Source organism: Hydra vulgaris, chromosome 01 (genome assembly GCF_038396675.1).
Source record: "Hydra vulgaris chromosome 01, alternate assembly HydraT2T_AEP".
NCBI classification, from domain to species: Eukaryota; Metazoa; Cnidaria; class Hydrozoa; order Anthoathecata; family Hydridae; genus Hydra; species Hydra vulgaris.
This window is the reverse complement of record NC_088920.1, coordinates 1,821,238-1,841,498: the sequence shown is the minus strand read 5'-3', so window position 1 is coordinate 1,841,498 and position 20,261 is coordinate 1,821,238. Positions and strand designations below refer to the sequence as shown.

The window sequence follows — 20,261 nt, the reverse complement described above, 5'->3', positions numbered from 1 at the left end:
AGCTTCTAGATTCAGTATCCTGAAGAGTCACTGATAAAAGTTCCATAAAAGTATTTGGGGAACTCTGACCTAAAACTTAAAACCTATTTTTGTCATGTGTGTATTAAAGACTTCTATAATAAGAAAAAGAATTTTTTTAAAAAAAGTCAAAATTAGTTACAAACAACTTGTTTTAGTACGTTTCTACTTTATAAACTAGTTAACAATTAAAAAAATATATATCTTTCAATCTATTTTTAGTATGATAGAAAAGGCTTGATAAGGAAGGCAAGCGACTTCAAGAATTTATATGAATATGCAAATAGTATTTCGTTTTGACAATTTAACCACAGTTTTTAACAAATGCTCTGAAAAAATTGGATTTTAATTACAATGAAAATAAATACCTTTGACATGTTTATCTTTACTAACAACTTAATATTAGCAAGATGCTGTTAAATAAAGTAGCTAATCATTTTAATTATTGTAGTAAATAAACAGTAACTTTACCAAACTGTAAATTACAAAATCAAATATTCTTTATTACAAAAAGTTAATAAACTGTTTACTTTCTGTAACTTGATAAGAAAGCACAAGATAAAGCAATGAATTAGCTTTCTCAACTAATATCTATAGTTTTCACAAAAATTTTATCTTTCATTACTAATCTTATTATTAGCTAAACTTTTTTCGTTTCTGATTCTAAGTCCTTATTTTTTAATTAAAGTATTTTAATTAAAGTGGGATTTGTTTAGAGTTTTATTTATATTATTTAATTATATAAGATTTTTTTATAAGTAAAATGAAAAAAAGTCAAATTTATTTTAAAAAATTTTAATTTTATAAGCAACAACTTTAAACAGCGATGGTCTCTTTAATAAACTTTATATAAGAATCATTAAGGTAAGTTCACTCGAAAATTAGAAAGATTTTGTTAAGAAGAAAGAAAAAGACAAACTTTTTTGAAAGCCGTTTTAATTTATTGATAGATTTATTGGCTACTTTTACAATAAGTTTTTATCTTAAGTTTCTTCATAGTTAAGATTTTTTTGTGCGTTTTTAAAATGTACAAAAATTTTCAAAACATTATAACAGCCGTGGTCAAGTTTTCAAAATCAAATAGTATTTGCGTCGTCATACTATGACGTGAAATTGTATGCCTTTATTTCCAAGCCTGTAGAAATAAAACCTTTTTGTGTTTTTGAGCTCAGGCTCTTGTAATGTGGAAAAATATCACTAACTAGACACTAATGTATATCGGTTGTTATTGGATACTTGAAATAATTAAGCTTTTCGTAAGCACCTGACACAAACAGAATAATGACTAAAAAATGTTATAATTAGCAGCAACATTCTCAAATCATTTAACCGTGTATAGTCAGCTGATTTGATTTCGGATATATAGAGAACTCTAAGAATAAATTTAAATCTGATAAATCTGAAAACATAATTAAAATCTAAAAACTTAATTAGCTAAAGCAAAAATTCCCAAATTGGTTCTTCTATACTAGTGAGTAGTCTTCTTTCAGAATGATTTTTCAAACATTACTAAAAACTGCCTCAGTATTTTGAAGCAGATTGTCATATATATTTTTAATTATTATTTATTCTAATTCACTCTCAACTGCAACCAACCAATATTAATTTGATTGTTATTAGAAAACAAAAATAAGTTAAAAAGAAAACGGTTGACAGAAGTTTTGAAAAATTTTAAGTTGTGAGCAGTTCCATATGAAAACATCCATTTTTTTACTATGTACTTTGGAACTGTTGTACTCTGAACTTTCAAGTTTAACCTATTGAAATAATAGAGAAAAAGAATATAAAAAACAGAAAAACCAAAGATGGCGTGCCACATAATTTTTCTTTAAATTAGTTGAAATATATTGAACTGACCCTATATAAATTGTATTTAAATTAGTTAAAATATAATGAACTGGCACTATATAATGGTTTCTAAAACATAACAACTATAATTTAAAAAGCCTACTATATCTGTTTTTACAGCCTGAAAATGTGTTTTTTATTTCAATTAAAATAAAATTTGTTGTAACATTAAACTGATTATACTCTGTTTCGGGTAACTCCACATCAAATCACATAGTCCATTCAACCATGTATCTTCCTTTTTGTTTCATGTTTATTTTATATATTAAAAAAACGTTATTATAAAAACAAAAGACTCTTAAAAAAACATTGCGTGGAAAATTTTAGATAAAAATTTTTAGCAGTTAATTATTTTTATATTGGCTTTTATATTGACTTTTTATAAGTTTCCTAAAATGACCCAGTTTTTGAAAAACGTTTACTTTAATCAAATAAAAAAAGACAGCAAAAATATATAAATAAACATTTATTATGCTTTTTTGAAGCAGAATCCAATAAATCTACTTAAAATACTAAAATTAGAAAAGAGCATGCTTAAAAATTATTAAAACAACAAATTTACATAATTTGTTTTAGGCCCCCAATATCTCAAAACACCTATTTTTTTAATGCTATTAACATTTTAAGTTACTTAAAAGCTTACATGTCATCAAAGATCTAACTGGAAAAATAACATTAACATAAAGAACTATAATTTCAATGATAAATCACTTATTGAAGACATTAGTAAAAAAGTTTTGCAAATACAATAAAAATAAATTAACAATAACTTATATTATATAACTTAAGTATTCCCTATAACTAAAGAAAGCTCTAGAAAATATAGTTTTTTCAATATGTTGAAAATAAAACATTCGTCTTCTATTTGAGGCCAGTAAAAATATGTTGAGGAAACTTTTGGGTTAGTTAAAACATGTTGATGGGAACTTTTGGAGAAGCCTTACTTCAAAATCAACTTCTTCTAGATTGATTTTAGTTATGATGTTAATCCACCATCATAGACTCAACCCTTGGAATTAGGATTAGTATTTAGCAATACCGACCTAACTGCTGACCTAGACGTGTTTAAGGTTGTCAATAAATGGCCGACCACATTTCTATGTTTTATGGTCAAACCTTTGTTGATGACATACATGGAAACATATATATATATATATATATATATATATATATATATATATATATATATATATATTAGGGCTGTCCAAAAAAAAATTTTTTTTCAGATTTGATTGCATAGTTGTTTATTTTGTGCCATTTGACATATTAATTAACTGTGCAAAAAATCTTTCCAATCAGATAATGTTTAGGGGGTGCTCAATGACCATAAAGTTTTACGAAAAATGTGAAAAACATGGAAAAAGTAACAAAGTTCCACAAATTTCTAAAACCCGGTTAATTAGATTTTTCAGATTTGATCAGTTTTAATTATCTCTAAATATTAAATTCTGAATACAAATTACAATCCACATCCACTTTAAACTGGTTTATTAGCAGAGAAATTAATGAAATAAAATACTGCAATACGACAAAAGTTCTGCGGTTTTTGTTATATCAGAATTTTTCCAAAATAAAACACTAGGATTTTTGACTCTTTGTCATTGATTAAAATACGAATTATAAACAAAAAAACATATGAGCAATTAACATTTAATTATCGTAATGTTATAGTTCGTGCAATGTTAATGCTAGCGAGGACTATAACTCTTCAGAGTACACTTTCTGGCATCTGGCACTCGCTTTCTGTGATCCTCAACCACCTGAATTAACCTCTGCATTTCAGATTCATTCCTTGTAATCGGTTCATTAAACATCGACATTAAAGCCACAGATCGTTCGGCAGCATCATTTACTACTTTCAATGAATATACTAAATTTTTTCCTTCTTGGTATTCTGGGGAATCATTCCAGGTAGCTGGATCGTTGCTGAACAGAAAATCAATATCAACCTTCATTGACCGCAACGCACTTGCTGAAACTGATGTCACCAGCATGTCCAGAGATTTCTTCTCTAGACTTTCAATGTTCTTTAATTTGATCAACCTTTCAGACCAGTTCTCACCGTGAAATTTCATGTTGGAAATCATTTTTCGCTTCTCTTCCGTTTGAAGTTTGTTTGAAAACAAAGCTATTAGGACCAATTCTGGTGAAAGGTACCACAAATGGTTTTGAAAGTTCTTGACTGCTGCTTCGGAAATCGTTTTATTCACAACTGCAAACTGCTTAAGTTGCTGAAACAGAAACAAGTCATTAACTGGCAAATAAGCAAAATTCACAGAGATTTTTTTCCTCTTTTGTGGTCAACTTGAACTCTTCACGAAATAAATAAATCTTAAAACAATAAATAACCTTGGCCATCCAGCGAGCCATGTGATAAGCACCAGGGATCTTGAAATGATAATTTTTCTCTTCTTGATCAGGCAGTTTTCCAAGTATTAACAGACAGAGATCCATGATTTCTTTGTAGTCATCCCTTGGCATTTTAACATGCAGGTTTTCTTTGAGGAATGCAATCACTTCATTTTGTAGTTCTTGCACCAGGGGTATTTTCATTCGAATGTCATCCAGAGGTTTAAAATTTCCTTGATTAACTTTGCGCCAATATTGCTGAAATCTCTGGAAAAGAGGTATGTTGGGACCAGATGATGGTCCAAATAGTGATCCAAACACTCCTGCTACTATGATCTCATGAACATGGTGTTTGCAAGCGAAATATAACAAATTTCTACCTATATGTTTCTCTAGAACTACACATGCACCATTTTTGGAGCCAGTGTTAGAGGCTGTAGTATCAAAACTCATTCCAATAACATCACCAATTATGTCCCAGAAAGTAAGCAGATGAATAACTGCTTTTGCTTGGGCTTCTCCAGTTCCAGCTGATAGTTTTGCTATTCCAAGTATTTTGTCAACATTGTGACCTGTCACACCTACAGATAGCCGGTCAACGTTTGCTTTAGGGGCTGCAGAATTTGTACGATCTATCATCAGTTTGCCATCCCAGTGGACGATTAATGGTGGTTTGTCCAAATCGCAGAATTCAGTTCGAACAGTGGCTTCAATATTTGATCGATGATAGGTTCGTTTTCTACGGACTGTAGAACGTGACAATGATCCATCATCGAGGTTCTGTCCACCAGCCCTTGCAATTGCTGCTGCTAGTATAGTAAATTTTGTGTCAGATAGATTAATTCTGTCTAATGTTGATGAAACATCAGGCGAGTCAAGAATTGTATCTAAGATACATTGTCGTTTTGGAGTACTTGCTAAACTTGATTCAGCTGACCCTGAAGAACTTGCTTTACTGACTTGTTGTCTGTAATAAACAGGGATTTCTATCTCAAAATCTCTATCAACCATTTTGTCATTATCAACAGTATCGTTATCGTTGTCATCACTATAACTTTCGTCATGTAAAGGTTCAATAACAGGAACTATTGCACTCGCACCAGATTGTCTTTGCTCTTCTTTTAGCTTTCGTTCTCTCTCTGCTTGTTTCCTTGCTTCATTTCTTTCTTCTAATTTTGAAAGTTCTTTGTCCTCTCCAAACATCACCATTTTTCTCTGACATCTCTGATCCAATAAAAATTCTTTATCTTCTTCAATTCTGATCATGGTTTCAGCATCCTTGTGGGCAATGTCAAAAAGTAGGCCAATGGTGTCTGTAAATGATTTCTCTCTCGATTTCTGAGAATCTGACAATCTGGATTTATTTTTTTTTATTAATTTAAATTCCTGGACTAAAGTTTTCAACTTTAAGACTACATTCGGATGAAATGCTGTCGGAATACGGGCTTTATTCCAAATAATAATCAGTTCATCAACAGTTGTTTTAAGACTTTCAGGCACTGACTTTTTGGTTGAATTAAGATGATAAAAAAATGTTTTTAAAACATCAGATGTTAAGGGAAGAACTTTATCTGGAAGATTTGGCTCTGGTTGTCCAATTAAAAAGATTTTGGTTTGAAGTCGTGTAGAGATGATGCTGCCAACACGAGATGATGCTGCCATTTCAATGATAACTGAAATATTATGAGAAAATCAAAACTCAATACCATATTATACAAACTTATCATTCAGTTGTTGGTTTATGCAGCTGCAGCAATATATTATAATATTTATTACTAAAGAAATTAAATAAATATTTTCAAATTAGAAATTATTATTATCTGCACTTAATAACAAACAATACACTACCAGACTACCATGCTAGTTTTCTGTAATAGGTTACTAAGGTTAGGTACTATCAAAATATTAATACATTTGTTGTCAAACTGAAATTCCAAATAAAAATAATATTTATACTTGTAAACCTTTTTATTCTGTTTGAACAAATTCTAAATTGAGTTAAATAATAGTATTAAAATTATGAATACAAATTTTAACAAAATGATATAAACACAGTTGTTTTAAACACTAGCAAACATTTTTTAGTCTGGTGCCCTGATGACAGTTAATCTGCTGCACTTTAATTAATCTATATAGCACGCAATCAGACAATATTTCAGTGGAAAAAATCTAACTAACCAGGTTCTAGAAATTTTTGGAACTTTGGAACTTTTTACACGTTTTTGACGTTTTTCGTAAAACTTTATGGTCATTGAGCACCCCCTAAACATTATCTGATTGGAAAGATTTTTTCCACAGTCAATTACTATGTCAAATGGCACAAAATAAACAACTATGCATTCAAATCCGAGAAAAATTTTTTTTTCCTGCGTTCACATGAACAGCCCTAATATATATATATATATATATATATATATATATATATATATATATATATATATATATATATATATATATATATATATATATATATATATATATATAATAAAAATAAATTAACAATAATTTATAAGTTATATTATATAACTTAAGTATTCACTAGAACTAAAGCAAGCTCTAGAAAATATAGTTAAATAAAACATTAGTCTTCTATTTAAGGCCAGTAAAAATATGTTGAGGGAACTTTTGTGTTAGTCAAAACATGTTGATGGGAACTTTTGAAGAAGCTTAACTTCAAAATCAACTTCTTGATTGATTTTAGTTTATGTTGATCCACCACTTACCATCATAGACTTAACCCTCAGAATTAGGGTTGGTATTTGGCAATACTGACTTAACTGCTGACCAAGAAGTGCTTAAGGTTGGCAAAAAATGGCCGACCATGTTTCTATGTTTTATGGTCAAACCTTTGTTGATGACATACATGGAAACATACATAAACTTGAATGTCTTCAAAACATTTTGGTGCGGAAGAATAAAAAGAATATTCGTGAACACTAAAAACCTGCCAAATATTCGAACAAACTAATTCTATTGGTTTAAAGAATACACTGACTAAGTGAAATAATGTTCTAGATGTAATCTGTTAAAATATTTTAAAACTTGTATTATTCGAGACTTGTTAAGTTTTGAAATTCCAAGCGTAAGTTGTTTTAAGAATATATTATCAAACTATTATTTTAATACTATGGCTCATTCTCAGAGCCACATCTGCAAAGCCGTAAATCTTTTAAACTATCATTATTTGTTTACAAAAATAAATGTTTAAAATATATATTTTTTAAATTTTTAAAATTTTGAAAGTTTGTTATACAATATAGATTTTATTTGTATATTCTTATTTTTTATTTAAAAAGTATGTATTTTTTATGTAAATGTACTCTCGAGTAATTGATAGAAGTGGGTGGAGCGGATGTTTATTAATTAATTTTTAGAAAATTTTCCCATTCACCCTAAGCTCATTAAGCCCCCTTTGTTTTGAAAAATAATTAAAAATTATTTCTCAAAACAAAAGTGAAAATCGGCCTTAAGAATTAAAAAACATACTAGTAACTGATAAATATTTTCATTCCAACATTTCCAGCGCTAGCAAAGTATGCAAATCTTTTTTGTTTTTGACTCCTTAAACAAAAGCTTACCATCTCCTATCACAAACTTGTTCACAGAAAGTAGACTATTACATTCCTACTCTACTAGAAATATACACAATTGAAAACTAAATGTATCATCTTTTAAAACCTAAAAGTATGGTAAAAATTCTATTGTTTATTAGGATATTCTTATTTTTTTTTAAAAAAGTGTGTATTTTTTAAGTAAATGTAATTTTAAGTATCTGTTTTTTATTCTAATGTAATCTTTTAAAGCAATTTTTACAATTTATTTTGTAAACAAAAAGACTTTCAACAATAATTGCATTTTTAATCAAATTATTAATAATCATCAAAGTTAATAAAACTAACTATGAAATAAACATACAAGAAGCTTCTGGTTACTAAACATAAACATGCAAAGTAACTCGCGGATGAACAAGCACCGCACCTGAGGTCATGGCAGAACACAAATATATATATATATATATATATATATAGAAGATATATATACATATATATATATATATATATATATATATATATATATATGTATATATATATATAATGCAGTAGTGGTGTAGTGGTAGAGCACTTGCTTCATAAGCGAGAGGTTCTGAGTTCGATCCCCACCACATCTTTTGTAGTACCGGGCTTAACTTGTTTCTCCGCGCAGCGACCTTGTTCGCCATGGTTCGTGTTTCGGAGTTATAGAGTTGAGAGAGGGTTATAACCACACTTAAGTAGCCTCCTCGTCTATAGTGGCCTTCTTGGCCTTGGGGAGGTGAATTAACAAAAAATATATTTGTGTGTGTGAACTCTCGAGTAATTGATAGAAGTGGGTGAGGCGGATGTTTATTAATTAATTTTTAGAAAATTTTCCCATCCACCCTAAGCTCATTAAGCCCCCCTCTCCCATTTATTAATTTTCACTTGTTATCAACAAAAAAAATTTCTCAAAACAAAAGTGAAAATCAGTGAAAATTTTTTAAGAATTAAAAACATATTAGTAACTGATAAATATTTTCATTTCAACATTTCCAGCACTAGCAAAGTATGCTAATCTTCTTTTTGTTTTTGACTCCTTAAATAAAAACCCACAATCTCCTATCACAAACTTGTTCACAGAAAGTAGACTATTACATTCCTACTCTACTAGAAATATACACAATTGAAAACTAAATGTACCATCTTTTAAAATCCAGAAGTATGGTAAAAATTCTATTGTTAATTAGTGTTAATCTGTGAATGGAACAGGAGCCTTGCATGCATTTTGAATGAGTCCAAAATAACTATATCCTAAAATACATTTACTCCATCTTAAACAATATTAATTTAAAAAACGTTCTGAAAAAAATTTTATTCTTACCTTTAGACCTATTATCCTTACAATTAAAATATTCTTATAATTTTCTTTTCGTCATTACTTGAATTTTCATCAGTACTTTTCGTTTATTTTTTTTTTAATTATTTTTATTATTATTAAATCTGCAAATTATGATTTCTACATGTTTGTTTTAATGTATGCTTCATGTGCTTTAATCTATGTGTTTACGGTCCATATGTTTCAATATATTTCTTTGCTTATTAATACTTATATTATGTTTAAAAATTGGTGTCACTCCTCAGATTTCTGTATGTGTGACACCATCTTAAATAAATCATTAACTTATTATTATAAATAATTTTATGCTTATAACTACCATTATAATATTAGTTATTATTATTATTTTTTCATTGTAATTATTGTAAACATATGTATTATTACTATTACCATAATTTGTATTAATTTTTTTATCTTATATTATAATAATATATTATTATTATTATTATTATTATTTAGTAGAAGTAGTAGTAATAGTAGTAGTAGTAGTAGTAGTAGTAGTAGTAGTAGTAGTAGTAGTAGTAGTAGTAGTAGTAGTAGTAGTAGTAGTAGTAGTAGTAGTAGTAGTAGTAGTAGTAGTAGTAGTAGTAGTAGTAGTATTTATTATAATATATTATTATTACTATTATTATTTTATTATTATCAAAACTATTGTAAAAATGATTTATGAAAAATAATTGTTGTTGTTGTTGTTGTTGTTGGACCCCTTTTCTACTTATATACTTTTATACTTTTTTTTGTTTTAAATACTAAAATGAAAAAGCCCACTCACTAAGCATCATCGGCGGTATTGTGTAGCAGTTTCACTTTCTAAAGTGTTTCTTACCTTTTAAGTTGATTTCTATCTAGTTAATTAATTTCTACAGTAACTCAATGATTTAATTTATTCATTTGTTCATCTTACTAAGAAGAATTGTTTCAAATATGTTAAACTTTTCAAACTACGCAAAGCATAAAATATTTATTAAAAGAATTGACTTTTTTATTTATAAAATAATTAAGCTCAAATAAAACTAAAACTAGCCTTGGTTTTATTTGAATCTTGTTGGACTTATTGGGGCTGGGGGCTTGTTTTATTTTGGAGGCCTTTTTTATATGCCACAGCAGCATAAAAATGGCTAATAAAAAAGGTTTTCTTGACTATTTCAGGGCCCGGATCTATAGCCCCCTCTAACCCCAACCCTTCTTAATCCAGCACTGAAAATAAGATTTGAGTATATAAATAAAAATTATATTATACTCTTTGATAAATAAAAGAACATTTGTTTGCTTATTAATTACTCGTAAGATGTTACTTTATATAAAAAATGTTGCTTAATTTAAAAAAAAACTTATAAAAGAGAGATGTTTCGAAAATATTTGTTCTAAACGTAATTTATTTTGCTTTAAGTTTTTTCACATTAAAAGTTATTTTCTTTTCCTAGTTTCATTATTTTTTTGTAACTGTCTCATATCGGTCCAATTAATTTTTTTTGCGTTTTTTGTTTTTTGTTTTTTGAAATATTTTCAAAACAACTTAAAAATCTGGCCAGTTTTTTGCAACTAATTTTGTATAATTTATAGAAACTATATGTAACTATATAAGGAGCTCATCTGCAAAACGCGCAAAAGTCATAAAAAAAAAAATTTGAGTTAATTCTATTTCCACGTTTTATATATTTAAATCTATCACTGTTCCCCAATTTGACCACCAGGATAAAAGTTGTGTCACTCAAACAAATTATGGTTTAATATAACACTTAGGACCATAGAAGTTGTTTCCAATTGTTTTTAAAATCAAAATGACCGTGGTACATAGCTTTTTTTAACTTTTCTTGGCTATTTTAAAGGACTAAAATAGTAGTCGGAAATAGGGGCTACTATGGTCTGCATAAGAATGGGGGCAACCAACCATTAGAGATATTTCAGGAAAATAAACTATAGTTGGTTGCCTTATTTAACTATGCATCAAAAGTGGGAGGAGCAATAAGTCTACCATCATTTTTCGGCGCTGAAATCACAATTTTAAAATAATATCAGCTTTTATTTCTTTATTATTTTAATTGTCATTTTTTTACCAAGTAATAATATAGTGAAACAATAAATATAAAGTTCTATTTTTTCAATTGAAAAAGAAAAAACACACACATTAGGTGTGTGTGTTTTATTACACACACATTACGTTATTCTACTTCCTCCAAAATGTTTAGCAGCTGCCAAAAGTTTATCGCTATGCTCTGAATGTCCTTCACTTCTTTTATATCTAGACCAGATTGGTTTAAACTTGGCATGTAATGATTCACCACATTGTTCAGCATATCTTTCAAACCGCATCTATGATACTTGACAAATGAAACTACATGGCACAAAGTAATATGAATTTTCCAAGTCAAACTTAGTTTTTTACCAAAGATTAAAGCCAGCTCTTGTGTAGAGATAAACGAGTTCTTTAACTTGGATATAGATTCTTCATTTCCAGTTTCTAAAGTGTTACCAAAGCACGCATCTTTAACAGATCTGAAGTTTTTAAGACATTCAACAAAGGGAGTTAGATGATAATGAGTGTTTTTAATGGCAAGCTCTAATTCATTAAGATTTTTAATGATAGCATTTGAGATGATGCCATCCCAACCTCGACTTTGGTAACCTCTTTGAACAAAATTTTTAAATTTCAACTACTCATCAAAACCAGGCCATAAATCTAATAAAAGAGTTCCTAGTAATGAATCAAATACTATCATAAGGTGTAGTTCTGGTGGAGCGACAAAGTACTGTATTAAAGTTTTAGGATCTTCTTTTAAGTAGATAACTCTGGGATTTATTACATTCGTACAATCTTTCATAAGGGCCTTATTGAATCCAGTCTTAGCATATTTGGAGTACCAATAATCCAGGCTTTCAAGAGATCTCAATTTTCCTGACTCTGTTGTTGAGAGCCCCTCGTACCAAAGACATGCTCTCAAACCAGCATGAGATGATAAACCAAATACTGAATTAGCACATTTTAAATCAAAGGCTATATTGAGTTGAACATTCTGCAAGTTTAGTTTTTCCAGAATAAGTTGTAAATTATAATTTGATTCTGGAACATTTTCTGTGATTCCAAGTATCTGGCATCTTTGAACTCCACTGTTTAGAAACTTCCAGAGTTTACATTATTATCTTCAGGATCAAATATATTTACAATAACTTTCAAGAATGAACCCCCTGAGTCTAAAGAAATACAGACAAAAGTACTAAATGGATCCATTTTCCGCTGTTCAATTATGTTTAAAATGAAATTTGATGTTTCTTGGACAAATACAAAATCTCTACGAAGAACAGATTCATTTGGTCCCAAGAACTCAATGTAAATAACAATTATTATTTTAAATATTTTTCTTTGGTATTTTGTAATTAGTCAATACTTATATAATACATTACCTTTTCAAATTCATAAAATTTTGAGATGGATTCTTTGATTTCATTTAGTTTTTCAAAGATATTTGATTCAATGGATGATCTTTTATCCATAACTTTTCATAGAACTGCTATCATATCTTTTGCTTTATTTAGTGAGAGTTCTAAAACAGTTTGCAATTCTTGTACAATTTAAACAGATAATTGTCTGATAGATCGCCTATCAGTTTTGTTTTCAGTCGTACCAACCTTTATAGTTAGTGGTTTTCCACTTTTTGATATAAAAAAGTTGGATCCATATGCTATTTTGTCAGTTTCCATTTTTCTCTTAAGTATTCCTGTTGCAACTTTTTCAGCTTAAAGATAACCAAGATCAAAAGCTAAACTTATGAGAAACAGCTGTTTCTTTCCCACACTGATGTGGTAACCCTGCTCCAATGCTAGAGAAATATGCAGTCAGAACATAAAATCCTTTTAGTTTTGATTTCTGTTTCTGTTTTCAAATTTATTTTAAACATTCATCCTCCCAGTCTTTTTTGTCCAATCAATCTTGAAAATATAATTTATATAAATATTAATGCATTTGTTTAAACATATAATTTCAAAATTAACTCGTTAAACTAATTTGATGTTCCATTATTCTTAAAAACTAATACTATTCCAAAAAACTTTGTTATAAATAAAAATTTAATTTAAAAAAATAGAAACAGAATAAAAATTCTAAGATTAATTATTAGTATTACAAATATACCTCCATTGCATAACTTTATATAAAAAAAAAAAAATTAAATAAATATTATCTTTACCTTGGATATCTTTTCTCCCCAAGCCTTTCTTGGGTTTTTTCCAGTCTTGAGCAAATTCAGATTTCTACAACAACTTGAACATATATTTGTTGGAAAATCTTTTATTAGTTTCGAATATCCATGAAACACATATGATTTCATCAACTCTTTCACTGTGCTGTTTACATATTGTAGAGATTTTGAATTTATTCCGTATTGCTCCCAACAACACCAACAAACTTGTTGTAGACACACTGATGAAGTTGACATTATAAATATATAAAGTAGATATTTTTTATATCTAAAAATTCCTTTTCAATCAAATAAGGATAGCATTTTATATAAAGCTAAGGATTATATAAAGATAATCATGCATTGCATGTAATATATAGCATATGTATAATGTATTATATATACTAAAATAAAAAACATAAAATAGTCAAGTAAAAAACAAGTCATTTATAAGAAAAGAATATTAAAAAATACATATGAGATAATAAAAAAATAGAAATTTGCAGCAGCTTAAAGAACGATATCTTTCTCAATCTTTGATCTATTACATTTTTTGATCTTTCTTATCTTAGTTTTAATTAACATAAAGCGTAAATACTCTTTCAAAAATCAACCTTTTTTCAGAACACTTTGTACAAAGTGGCGCAAAGTATTAATATTTTAAAATGGCGCAAATAATGAACTTCAAAAATGGCCAGAAATTGAGTGTAATTGTCATATATTAAAATTTATATTGAATTTTTTGTCTGTTTTATAGTCAAAATGATTTTTTTTTCTTACTTTTTTCATTAGATTTAAATAAAATCTTTCATGTTGTGTAAAAAATAAATAATTATACAAAAAAAAATTAAAATCTAAAAAAATAGTTAAAAATAGAAAAAATCACTTAAAAAATTCAAAAAAGCTATGTGCCACGGTCACTTTGATTTTAAAAACAATTAGAAACAACTTTTATGGTCCTAAGTGTTATATTAAACCATAATTTGTTTGAGTGACATTACTTTTATCCTGGCGGTCAAATTTAGGAACAGTGCTATCATCTATTTAAATATGGAACCAATTAAAAAATTTTTGGTCCTAAAAATGGATGAAGAAAAATTTCTGTTGATGCGCAACTAAAAGTAGTTTAGTTTTTTGTTGTTTTCAAACTTGGACGCGTTTTACAAATGGGCTCCTCATAATGAAATCAAACGAATGAAATATGAGTTTGAATTAAACATTAAAGCTATTTTTTTATAAATATTTTATACAACAGACATAATTTTTTTAGTTTGATTTTAACTTTGATTTTATACATTAATTTATGAAACTGAAATTTATGTGAAGATGAATTAAACCGCAATCTTTTAATGAAATGGAAAGGTCATACTATTAAACACCATTTTGTTGGTTCCTTAAACAAAACATATTATCTTTATTTTTCGCATTAAATTTTAATAAATGGGCTCCTCAGTTTCTATAAATTACACAAATAAAGTTTGTTTTTGTTTTTTGTTTATTAATATTCTTTACAATGCTTACATAATCTTTTTTTCATGCATAAGTTCGACATCACTTGAGCCATAAAACTTTTTAAGCAAATCTTCTACATATTTTTGTAAGACTTCATACAAGTAGCTTATAATCCTTTTTTGTTAAAAATCTTAGCATCTCTAAATCTCTAACTTGAGAACTTTTTGAGAGATTTTTGTTAAAAATCTTAGCATAGTAATCTCTGACTTGAGAACTTGTACAATAGTTCTTTTGTTGAACGGAGAAGTTGCTCTTTTATCAAGCTTATAATTTCATCAAAGTTTTTTGATAAAATTATAAGCTTTCTTTTAATTTTTTTTAATTTCAGCCTTCTTTTAATTTTTTTTTTTTTTTTTTCAATTTGTTTCTTAACACATTTTTGAGGAAATATTGAGGCCTTTTATTGTGTTTTGATGTTTTTGATGTCAGGTTAATCTTATAATATCTTTGATACCTTATGATAACCTCCTATGAATTTATGATAACCTCCTATAAACGTTATGATTACCTCCTATTAATCATATGATAAACTCCTATTAATCTTATGATTACCTTCTATGAACCTTATAGTAACCTATTAATCTTATGATAACCTCCTCTGAACCTTATAGTAACCTATAAATCTTATGATAACCTCCTATTAATCTCATGATTACCTTCTATGAACCTTATGATTTTCTCCTATGAATCTTATGATAGTCTTTGATAGTTTCGTGTTAAAGTTTTTGAAGTTGTTGTTTATCGTTTTTTTTTTAATTTTGCTAACAATTAGCTTAAGTTATTAAATTTTTATTAAGAAATTCTAATATTTTTTTAAGAAATTTCCAAGAAATTTCAGTAAGAAAAGTGTTTTTTTAACTAATAATCAGTTATATTTAAAAAGTTTTTGAACCAACAACTTTATGTTTAAGTAGCAAATGATAACAAATAAAAATGTTTGTAAAATATGATAAAATTAACTCAAAATATAATTTTGGTTTAAAATATCTTCAATTTTCATAACTACCAATAAAAATCAATTTCATAAAATTTAATTTAATTCATATTAATTACAGGAATTTTTTGTTAAGAAATTTCAGAACTTTATTTGTAATGAAATTACTAATAATAAATAAAATATAAAAATAAAATAAAATACTAATAATAGTACTTTTAGTTTTATGAGTTTTATGTCAAGTTTAATGTAATAAATCTTTTACATTTGCATAAAATTATAGTAATAATGATCATCATCGTCATAATCATAAACATTAGCAAAATCATGATCATGACATTACTAGAAATTGTTTTGTTTTATTTAGATTTGTTGAGGATGTCGGCTGAACTAAAAAAATATTATCTTAAATATTATGGGAAAATTGGTGAACTTCAACCATTATCAAAAGCATCTGCAAATGTTGATCTGATACAAAAATTTGTTGATCTATGTGTTGTTAATGCAGCAAATGCTCAAATGGATGCTGTTTTTAGTGTTGAACGAAAAGATTTTCTTGAAAAGCAAATGAATTATACACCAATTCCATATAGTGAAATATTTACAAAAGAAGAATCAGTAATATTAATATCTGGAATAGCTGGTATTGGGAAAACATGGTTGCTTAGAAAATGTTTGCTTGATTGGTCAAATGGTTTAATTTGGAAAAATGTTGAACTTGTGTTTTATTTGGAATGTAGGAGGCTTAATCAACATCAAAATATTTCTAATATTAATGAATTGCTAAATGTTTTCTACAAAGATATTGTTAATGACATTAACATTAGTAATCATACTGCACTGTTTATAATTGATGGATTAGATGAATTTAAATATATGAATGAGTTATTAAATTCAAGTTTAACTTGTAAGTATCCTATTGTTAATGCTTTAAAAGAAGTTCAAAAATACAAATATGTTATTGCTGGTAGAGTTTATGCAATAGATCAGTACCAATGTCTATCCGCAAAACATAGCGATAAGTTAACCATTCAAATAATGGGGTTTAATGAAAATGGAATAAATAATTATGTAGAAAATCATGTTATAGAAGAAAAAAAAGAAGTTGTAAAAACAACTTTAAAGGAGTCTCCAATTGCAAAAGCCATGGCATCTGTTCCGTTTTATTTGTCTTCGATGTGTAAAATGATAAGTGATTCAAAAAATTTTTATTCAAATTCTTTCTTAACAATGACAGATTTGTATGGAAATATTTTTTTATATTTTTTACGAGAACACATTATTAAAAACAATAAATTGGTTTATGAGATAATGGAAGATAGTTCCAACAAAAAATATATTTTGATTATTTGCAAAATTGCATATAAATTGTTTGTTGAAAATAAAATAATTTTTTCCAAAGAAGAAGTTCAAGCATTTTATAGTGACTTTTATAAAAATGAAGGTAATTTTTTTGGATTTATAGAAAAGATTGAAACTGATCTTGGTTGTTATTATCAATTTGCACATTTGACTGTAATGGAGTTTTGTGCATCTGTATATGCATATAATTGTTTAAGTAGTAAAGAGATTATGGCCAATGAGAGGCTGAAGAGTTGCTTATCAATGATTTGTGGATTAGCCAATAAAAACCAAAACAGTTTATTAAAGTTTCTTGTTAACCTGAATGAATCTTGGTTTTCTAGTTTTAGTAAGTCATTTTAGATAAACACACTGGTGTTCAATAAGATATAAATAATATAGACATTTTTAAGTTATTTTTAAGAAATTATTTTGTTAGTGCAATATATTTATTTATATATGTGTGTTTGTGTTTGTGTGTATTTGTATTAGGTAAGGTTTCAACATGCTATTTATGTTAATTCAATTCATTTTTCATTATAAAAGTTAAGAAACAGCTAAAATTTTGCATTCATTGACTTTTGATTTCCTTGACTTCCATGCAAAAGTTAAGAAACAATTGATTTAGTTCTTTCATTAACTTTCATGCAAGAGTTGAAAATCAACTGAATTTTGATAAAACTTTTTTTGCAAATGATTAAAATATCAACTTTTCAATAAGGTACCTTCATTAACAAAGTACTTGTTAGCATATCTGTTATTATAAAAAGGATTGCAGAGTCTTTTTTAAGACTTATTGTTTATAAAATATAACATATTTTTTGTCAAAATAACTTTTTGTCAAATTTGATTTTTAAAATTACAATATAAATTTATGACATGAGGAGCGCTTTTAAAATCCCTTTAACAAGATAGTTAAATTTTTTTTTCTAGACTTTAAAAGTTTGTGATGAATCCACATAATACTTTGAAATAGTTGTATATTTACATTTAAAGTGAATATCTTTAAACTTTATGAGAGATTTTTAATACACAAAACACTTTTTGATAGAGTAACTAAATGTTTTTTGTATTTGTTTATAAAACATACATTTTATTGAAATTGTTAAAGAGTATATATTTTTTTATATTTAATTAAGTGTGTTTTATAAACTTCAATTCAAACAGATGCTATTTACTTAATGTGTGTTTTTTTGATGATAAGTTAAGGACTGGAAAAAACCATCTAATAAACTAAAATTATGACTAAAATTAAGTGCAGTATTTGTTTTTGTTGGGCTTGGAACTGTTTTTAGTTTATTAATTGTGTAAGACTTGTATAACATATACAAGTATAACATAGATTCTGTTCTGCTAAAGCCGATAGATCTAAAGAAGCTTTTTTGTTGTCTTCTATGTTCAGTACTAAAAAGATATAAAATTATTTAAAGTCTTTTAATGAAGATAAATAGGATGATTAAATATTTATGAATCTAATATTTATTAATTGTTTAGAATTGATGTCTTTGCCCCTAAAAATCTTTAGAAATTTTTGGGTTCTTTAGCATTTGGGGTGAAATCCCTATGGTCAAATATGGTCAAAAAAAAATTATTTAAAAGTATATCAACCTGGATCTCAAAAGAAACATACTTTCACAGAAGTTTTTAAAACAACACTTGTTTGTAATAAAAATACTAATATTTATATGACTGCTGAGAAATATTTTGTTAAAATTGTTTTTAGAGTATTTTTCACATTATTTTATTTAAATTAAATTTTTTTCTGTTTTCTAAAATCTTTATAAAAATGCCCTTCTCTTAAAACTCAGTTTGGCATTTCTATGGACAATAAAAGGAATTTTACCCCAAAATCTTATGATTTGAACCCAAATATCTTTATAACTTGATGGTGAAAAATGAGTTGCATATTTGAAACCCTCAGTCAACCGAACCCTCACTCCATTGCGAGTCTGGCTATTTGTCAGTCGATGTAGCAGCACTTCGTTGCGAATCAGGCTCTAAGATAGTCGATGTAGCTACTCTCCGCGCATGTTTTACAGTTTAAAAATAAAAATAAAAGCATTCGTTTTTAAAAAATAAAATAAAAACATTCAGAATGTTTTTAAAAACATTCTGAATGTAATTTGTAAATCTTTAAATCTTTTAATTTGCTGTATTGTGGTTTAATTTATTCCCGTTATTAAATTAATGCGTTTTAACATAATCTATCCTTAATTTTGTCATTTTTTACCACAAGTTTGTTTCCTTAGCTGTTAAATCAAAATCAAAATCCCGAATTTTTAGTAATTAAAAAATGATCAAATAAGAAGATATTATACTTTTAATATATTGTGTAACTTTGTGAAAATTGTTTAAAATTATTTTTAGCTAATTCTAAATTATTTGAAATAAAATTATTTCTTATATTTAAAACTATGAAAAAATAAAAAAATAAGGAAGGAATAGTTATAATAATTAATATAATAGCAGGTATTCATACAATTTCAATAAAAATTGTTTTCTAATAAAAATTTGCTATAATTTTTATTAATAATCACAGAAAATAATAAATCACCCTACCAATACAAGAATAACCATATAAAACATTGTATGATCATGAAAAAACAACCAATACAAGAATAATCATATAAAACATTGTATCATGAAAAAATATTAAATTATTACTACAAGATGAAGCACTTTCCTGAAAAGAAAGCTGATTTATTTCAGGAATATCTTTATAAACAAAATTATTAAATAATAAACAAGTGAAAAAACTTATTAAAAATATTAAATTTTTCATTTGAAATACAAAACCCTCTGTATTGGATTCATACCAATACTAATAATTTTGAAGACTATTTGAGTCTGCTTAATCAACACTACTTATTAAATAATTACTTTAAATTTTTAGATTCTTTTAAAAGTTTTTTATTAGTTTTTTTAATTAACTTTATTCCTTTTGTATTAAAAGTCTAAAGTAATTTTATAATTGTAGATAGAAACCTTCCTGTCTTGCAATGAAATGAACTCAAATCATGTAAGATTTTAAAGGTCGAACATGCATTATTAGGATATCTTTAATTCAACATAGAGGTGACAAACTTTTGTTTTGATAAGGACTCTAAAACAAAATTATATTGTATCCCTAAGGTAGCTTATTTACTAATCGTTATCTATTATCTATTATGATA

General features: G+C 26.9%; 1 protein-coding gene across 2 annotated transcripts in view; it reads left to right on the top strand.

Moving 5' to 3' along the window:
- Positions 1-18,746, top strand: part of LOC136075007 (NACHT, LRR and PYD domains-containing protein 13-like) — a 37,132-nt gene extending 18,386 nt beyond the window's left edge. For both annotated transcript variants that reach the window (XM_065787201.1, XM_065787200.1), the window contains exon 4: positions 16,115-18,746. In XM_065787201.1, the coding sequence (XP_065643273.1) occupies positions 16,115-17,451 (1,337 nt within the window). In that variant the 3' untranslated portion in view covers positions 17,452-18,746. The remainder of the gene's footprint in view (positions 1-16,114) is intronic.
- Positions 18,747-20,261: the final 1,515 nt, after the last annotated feature.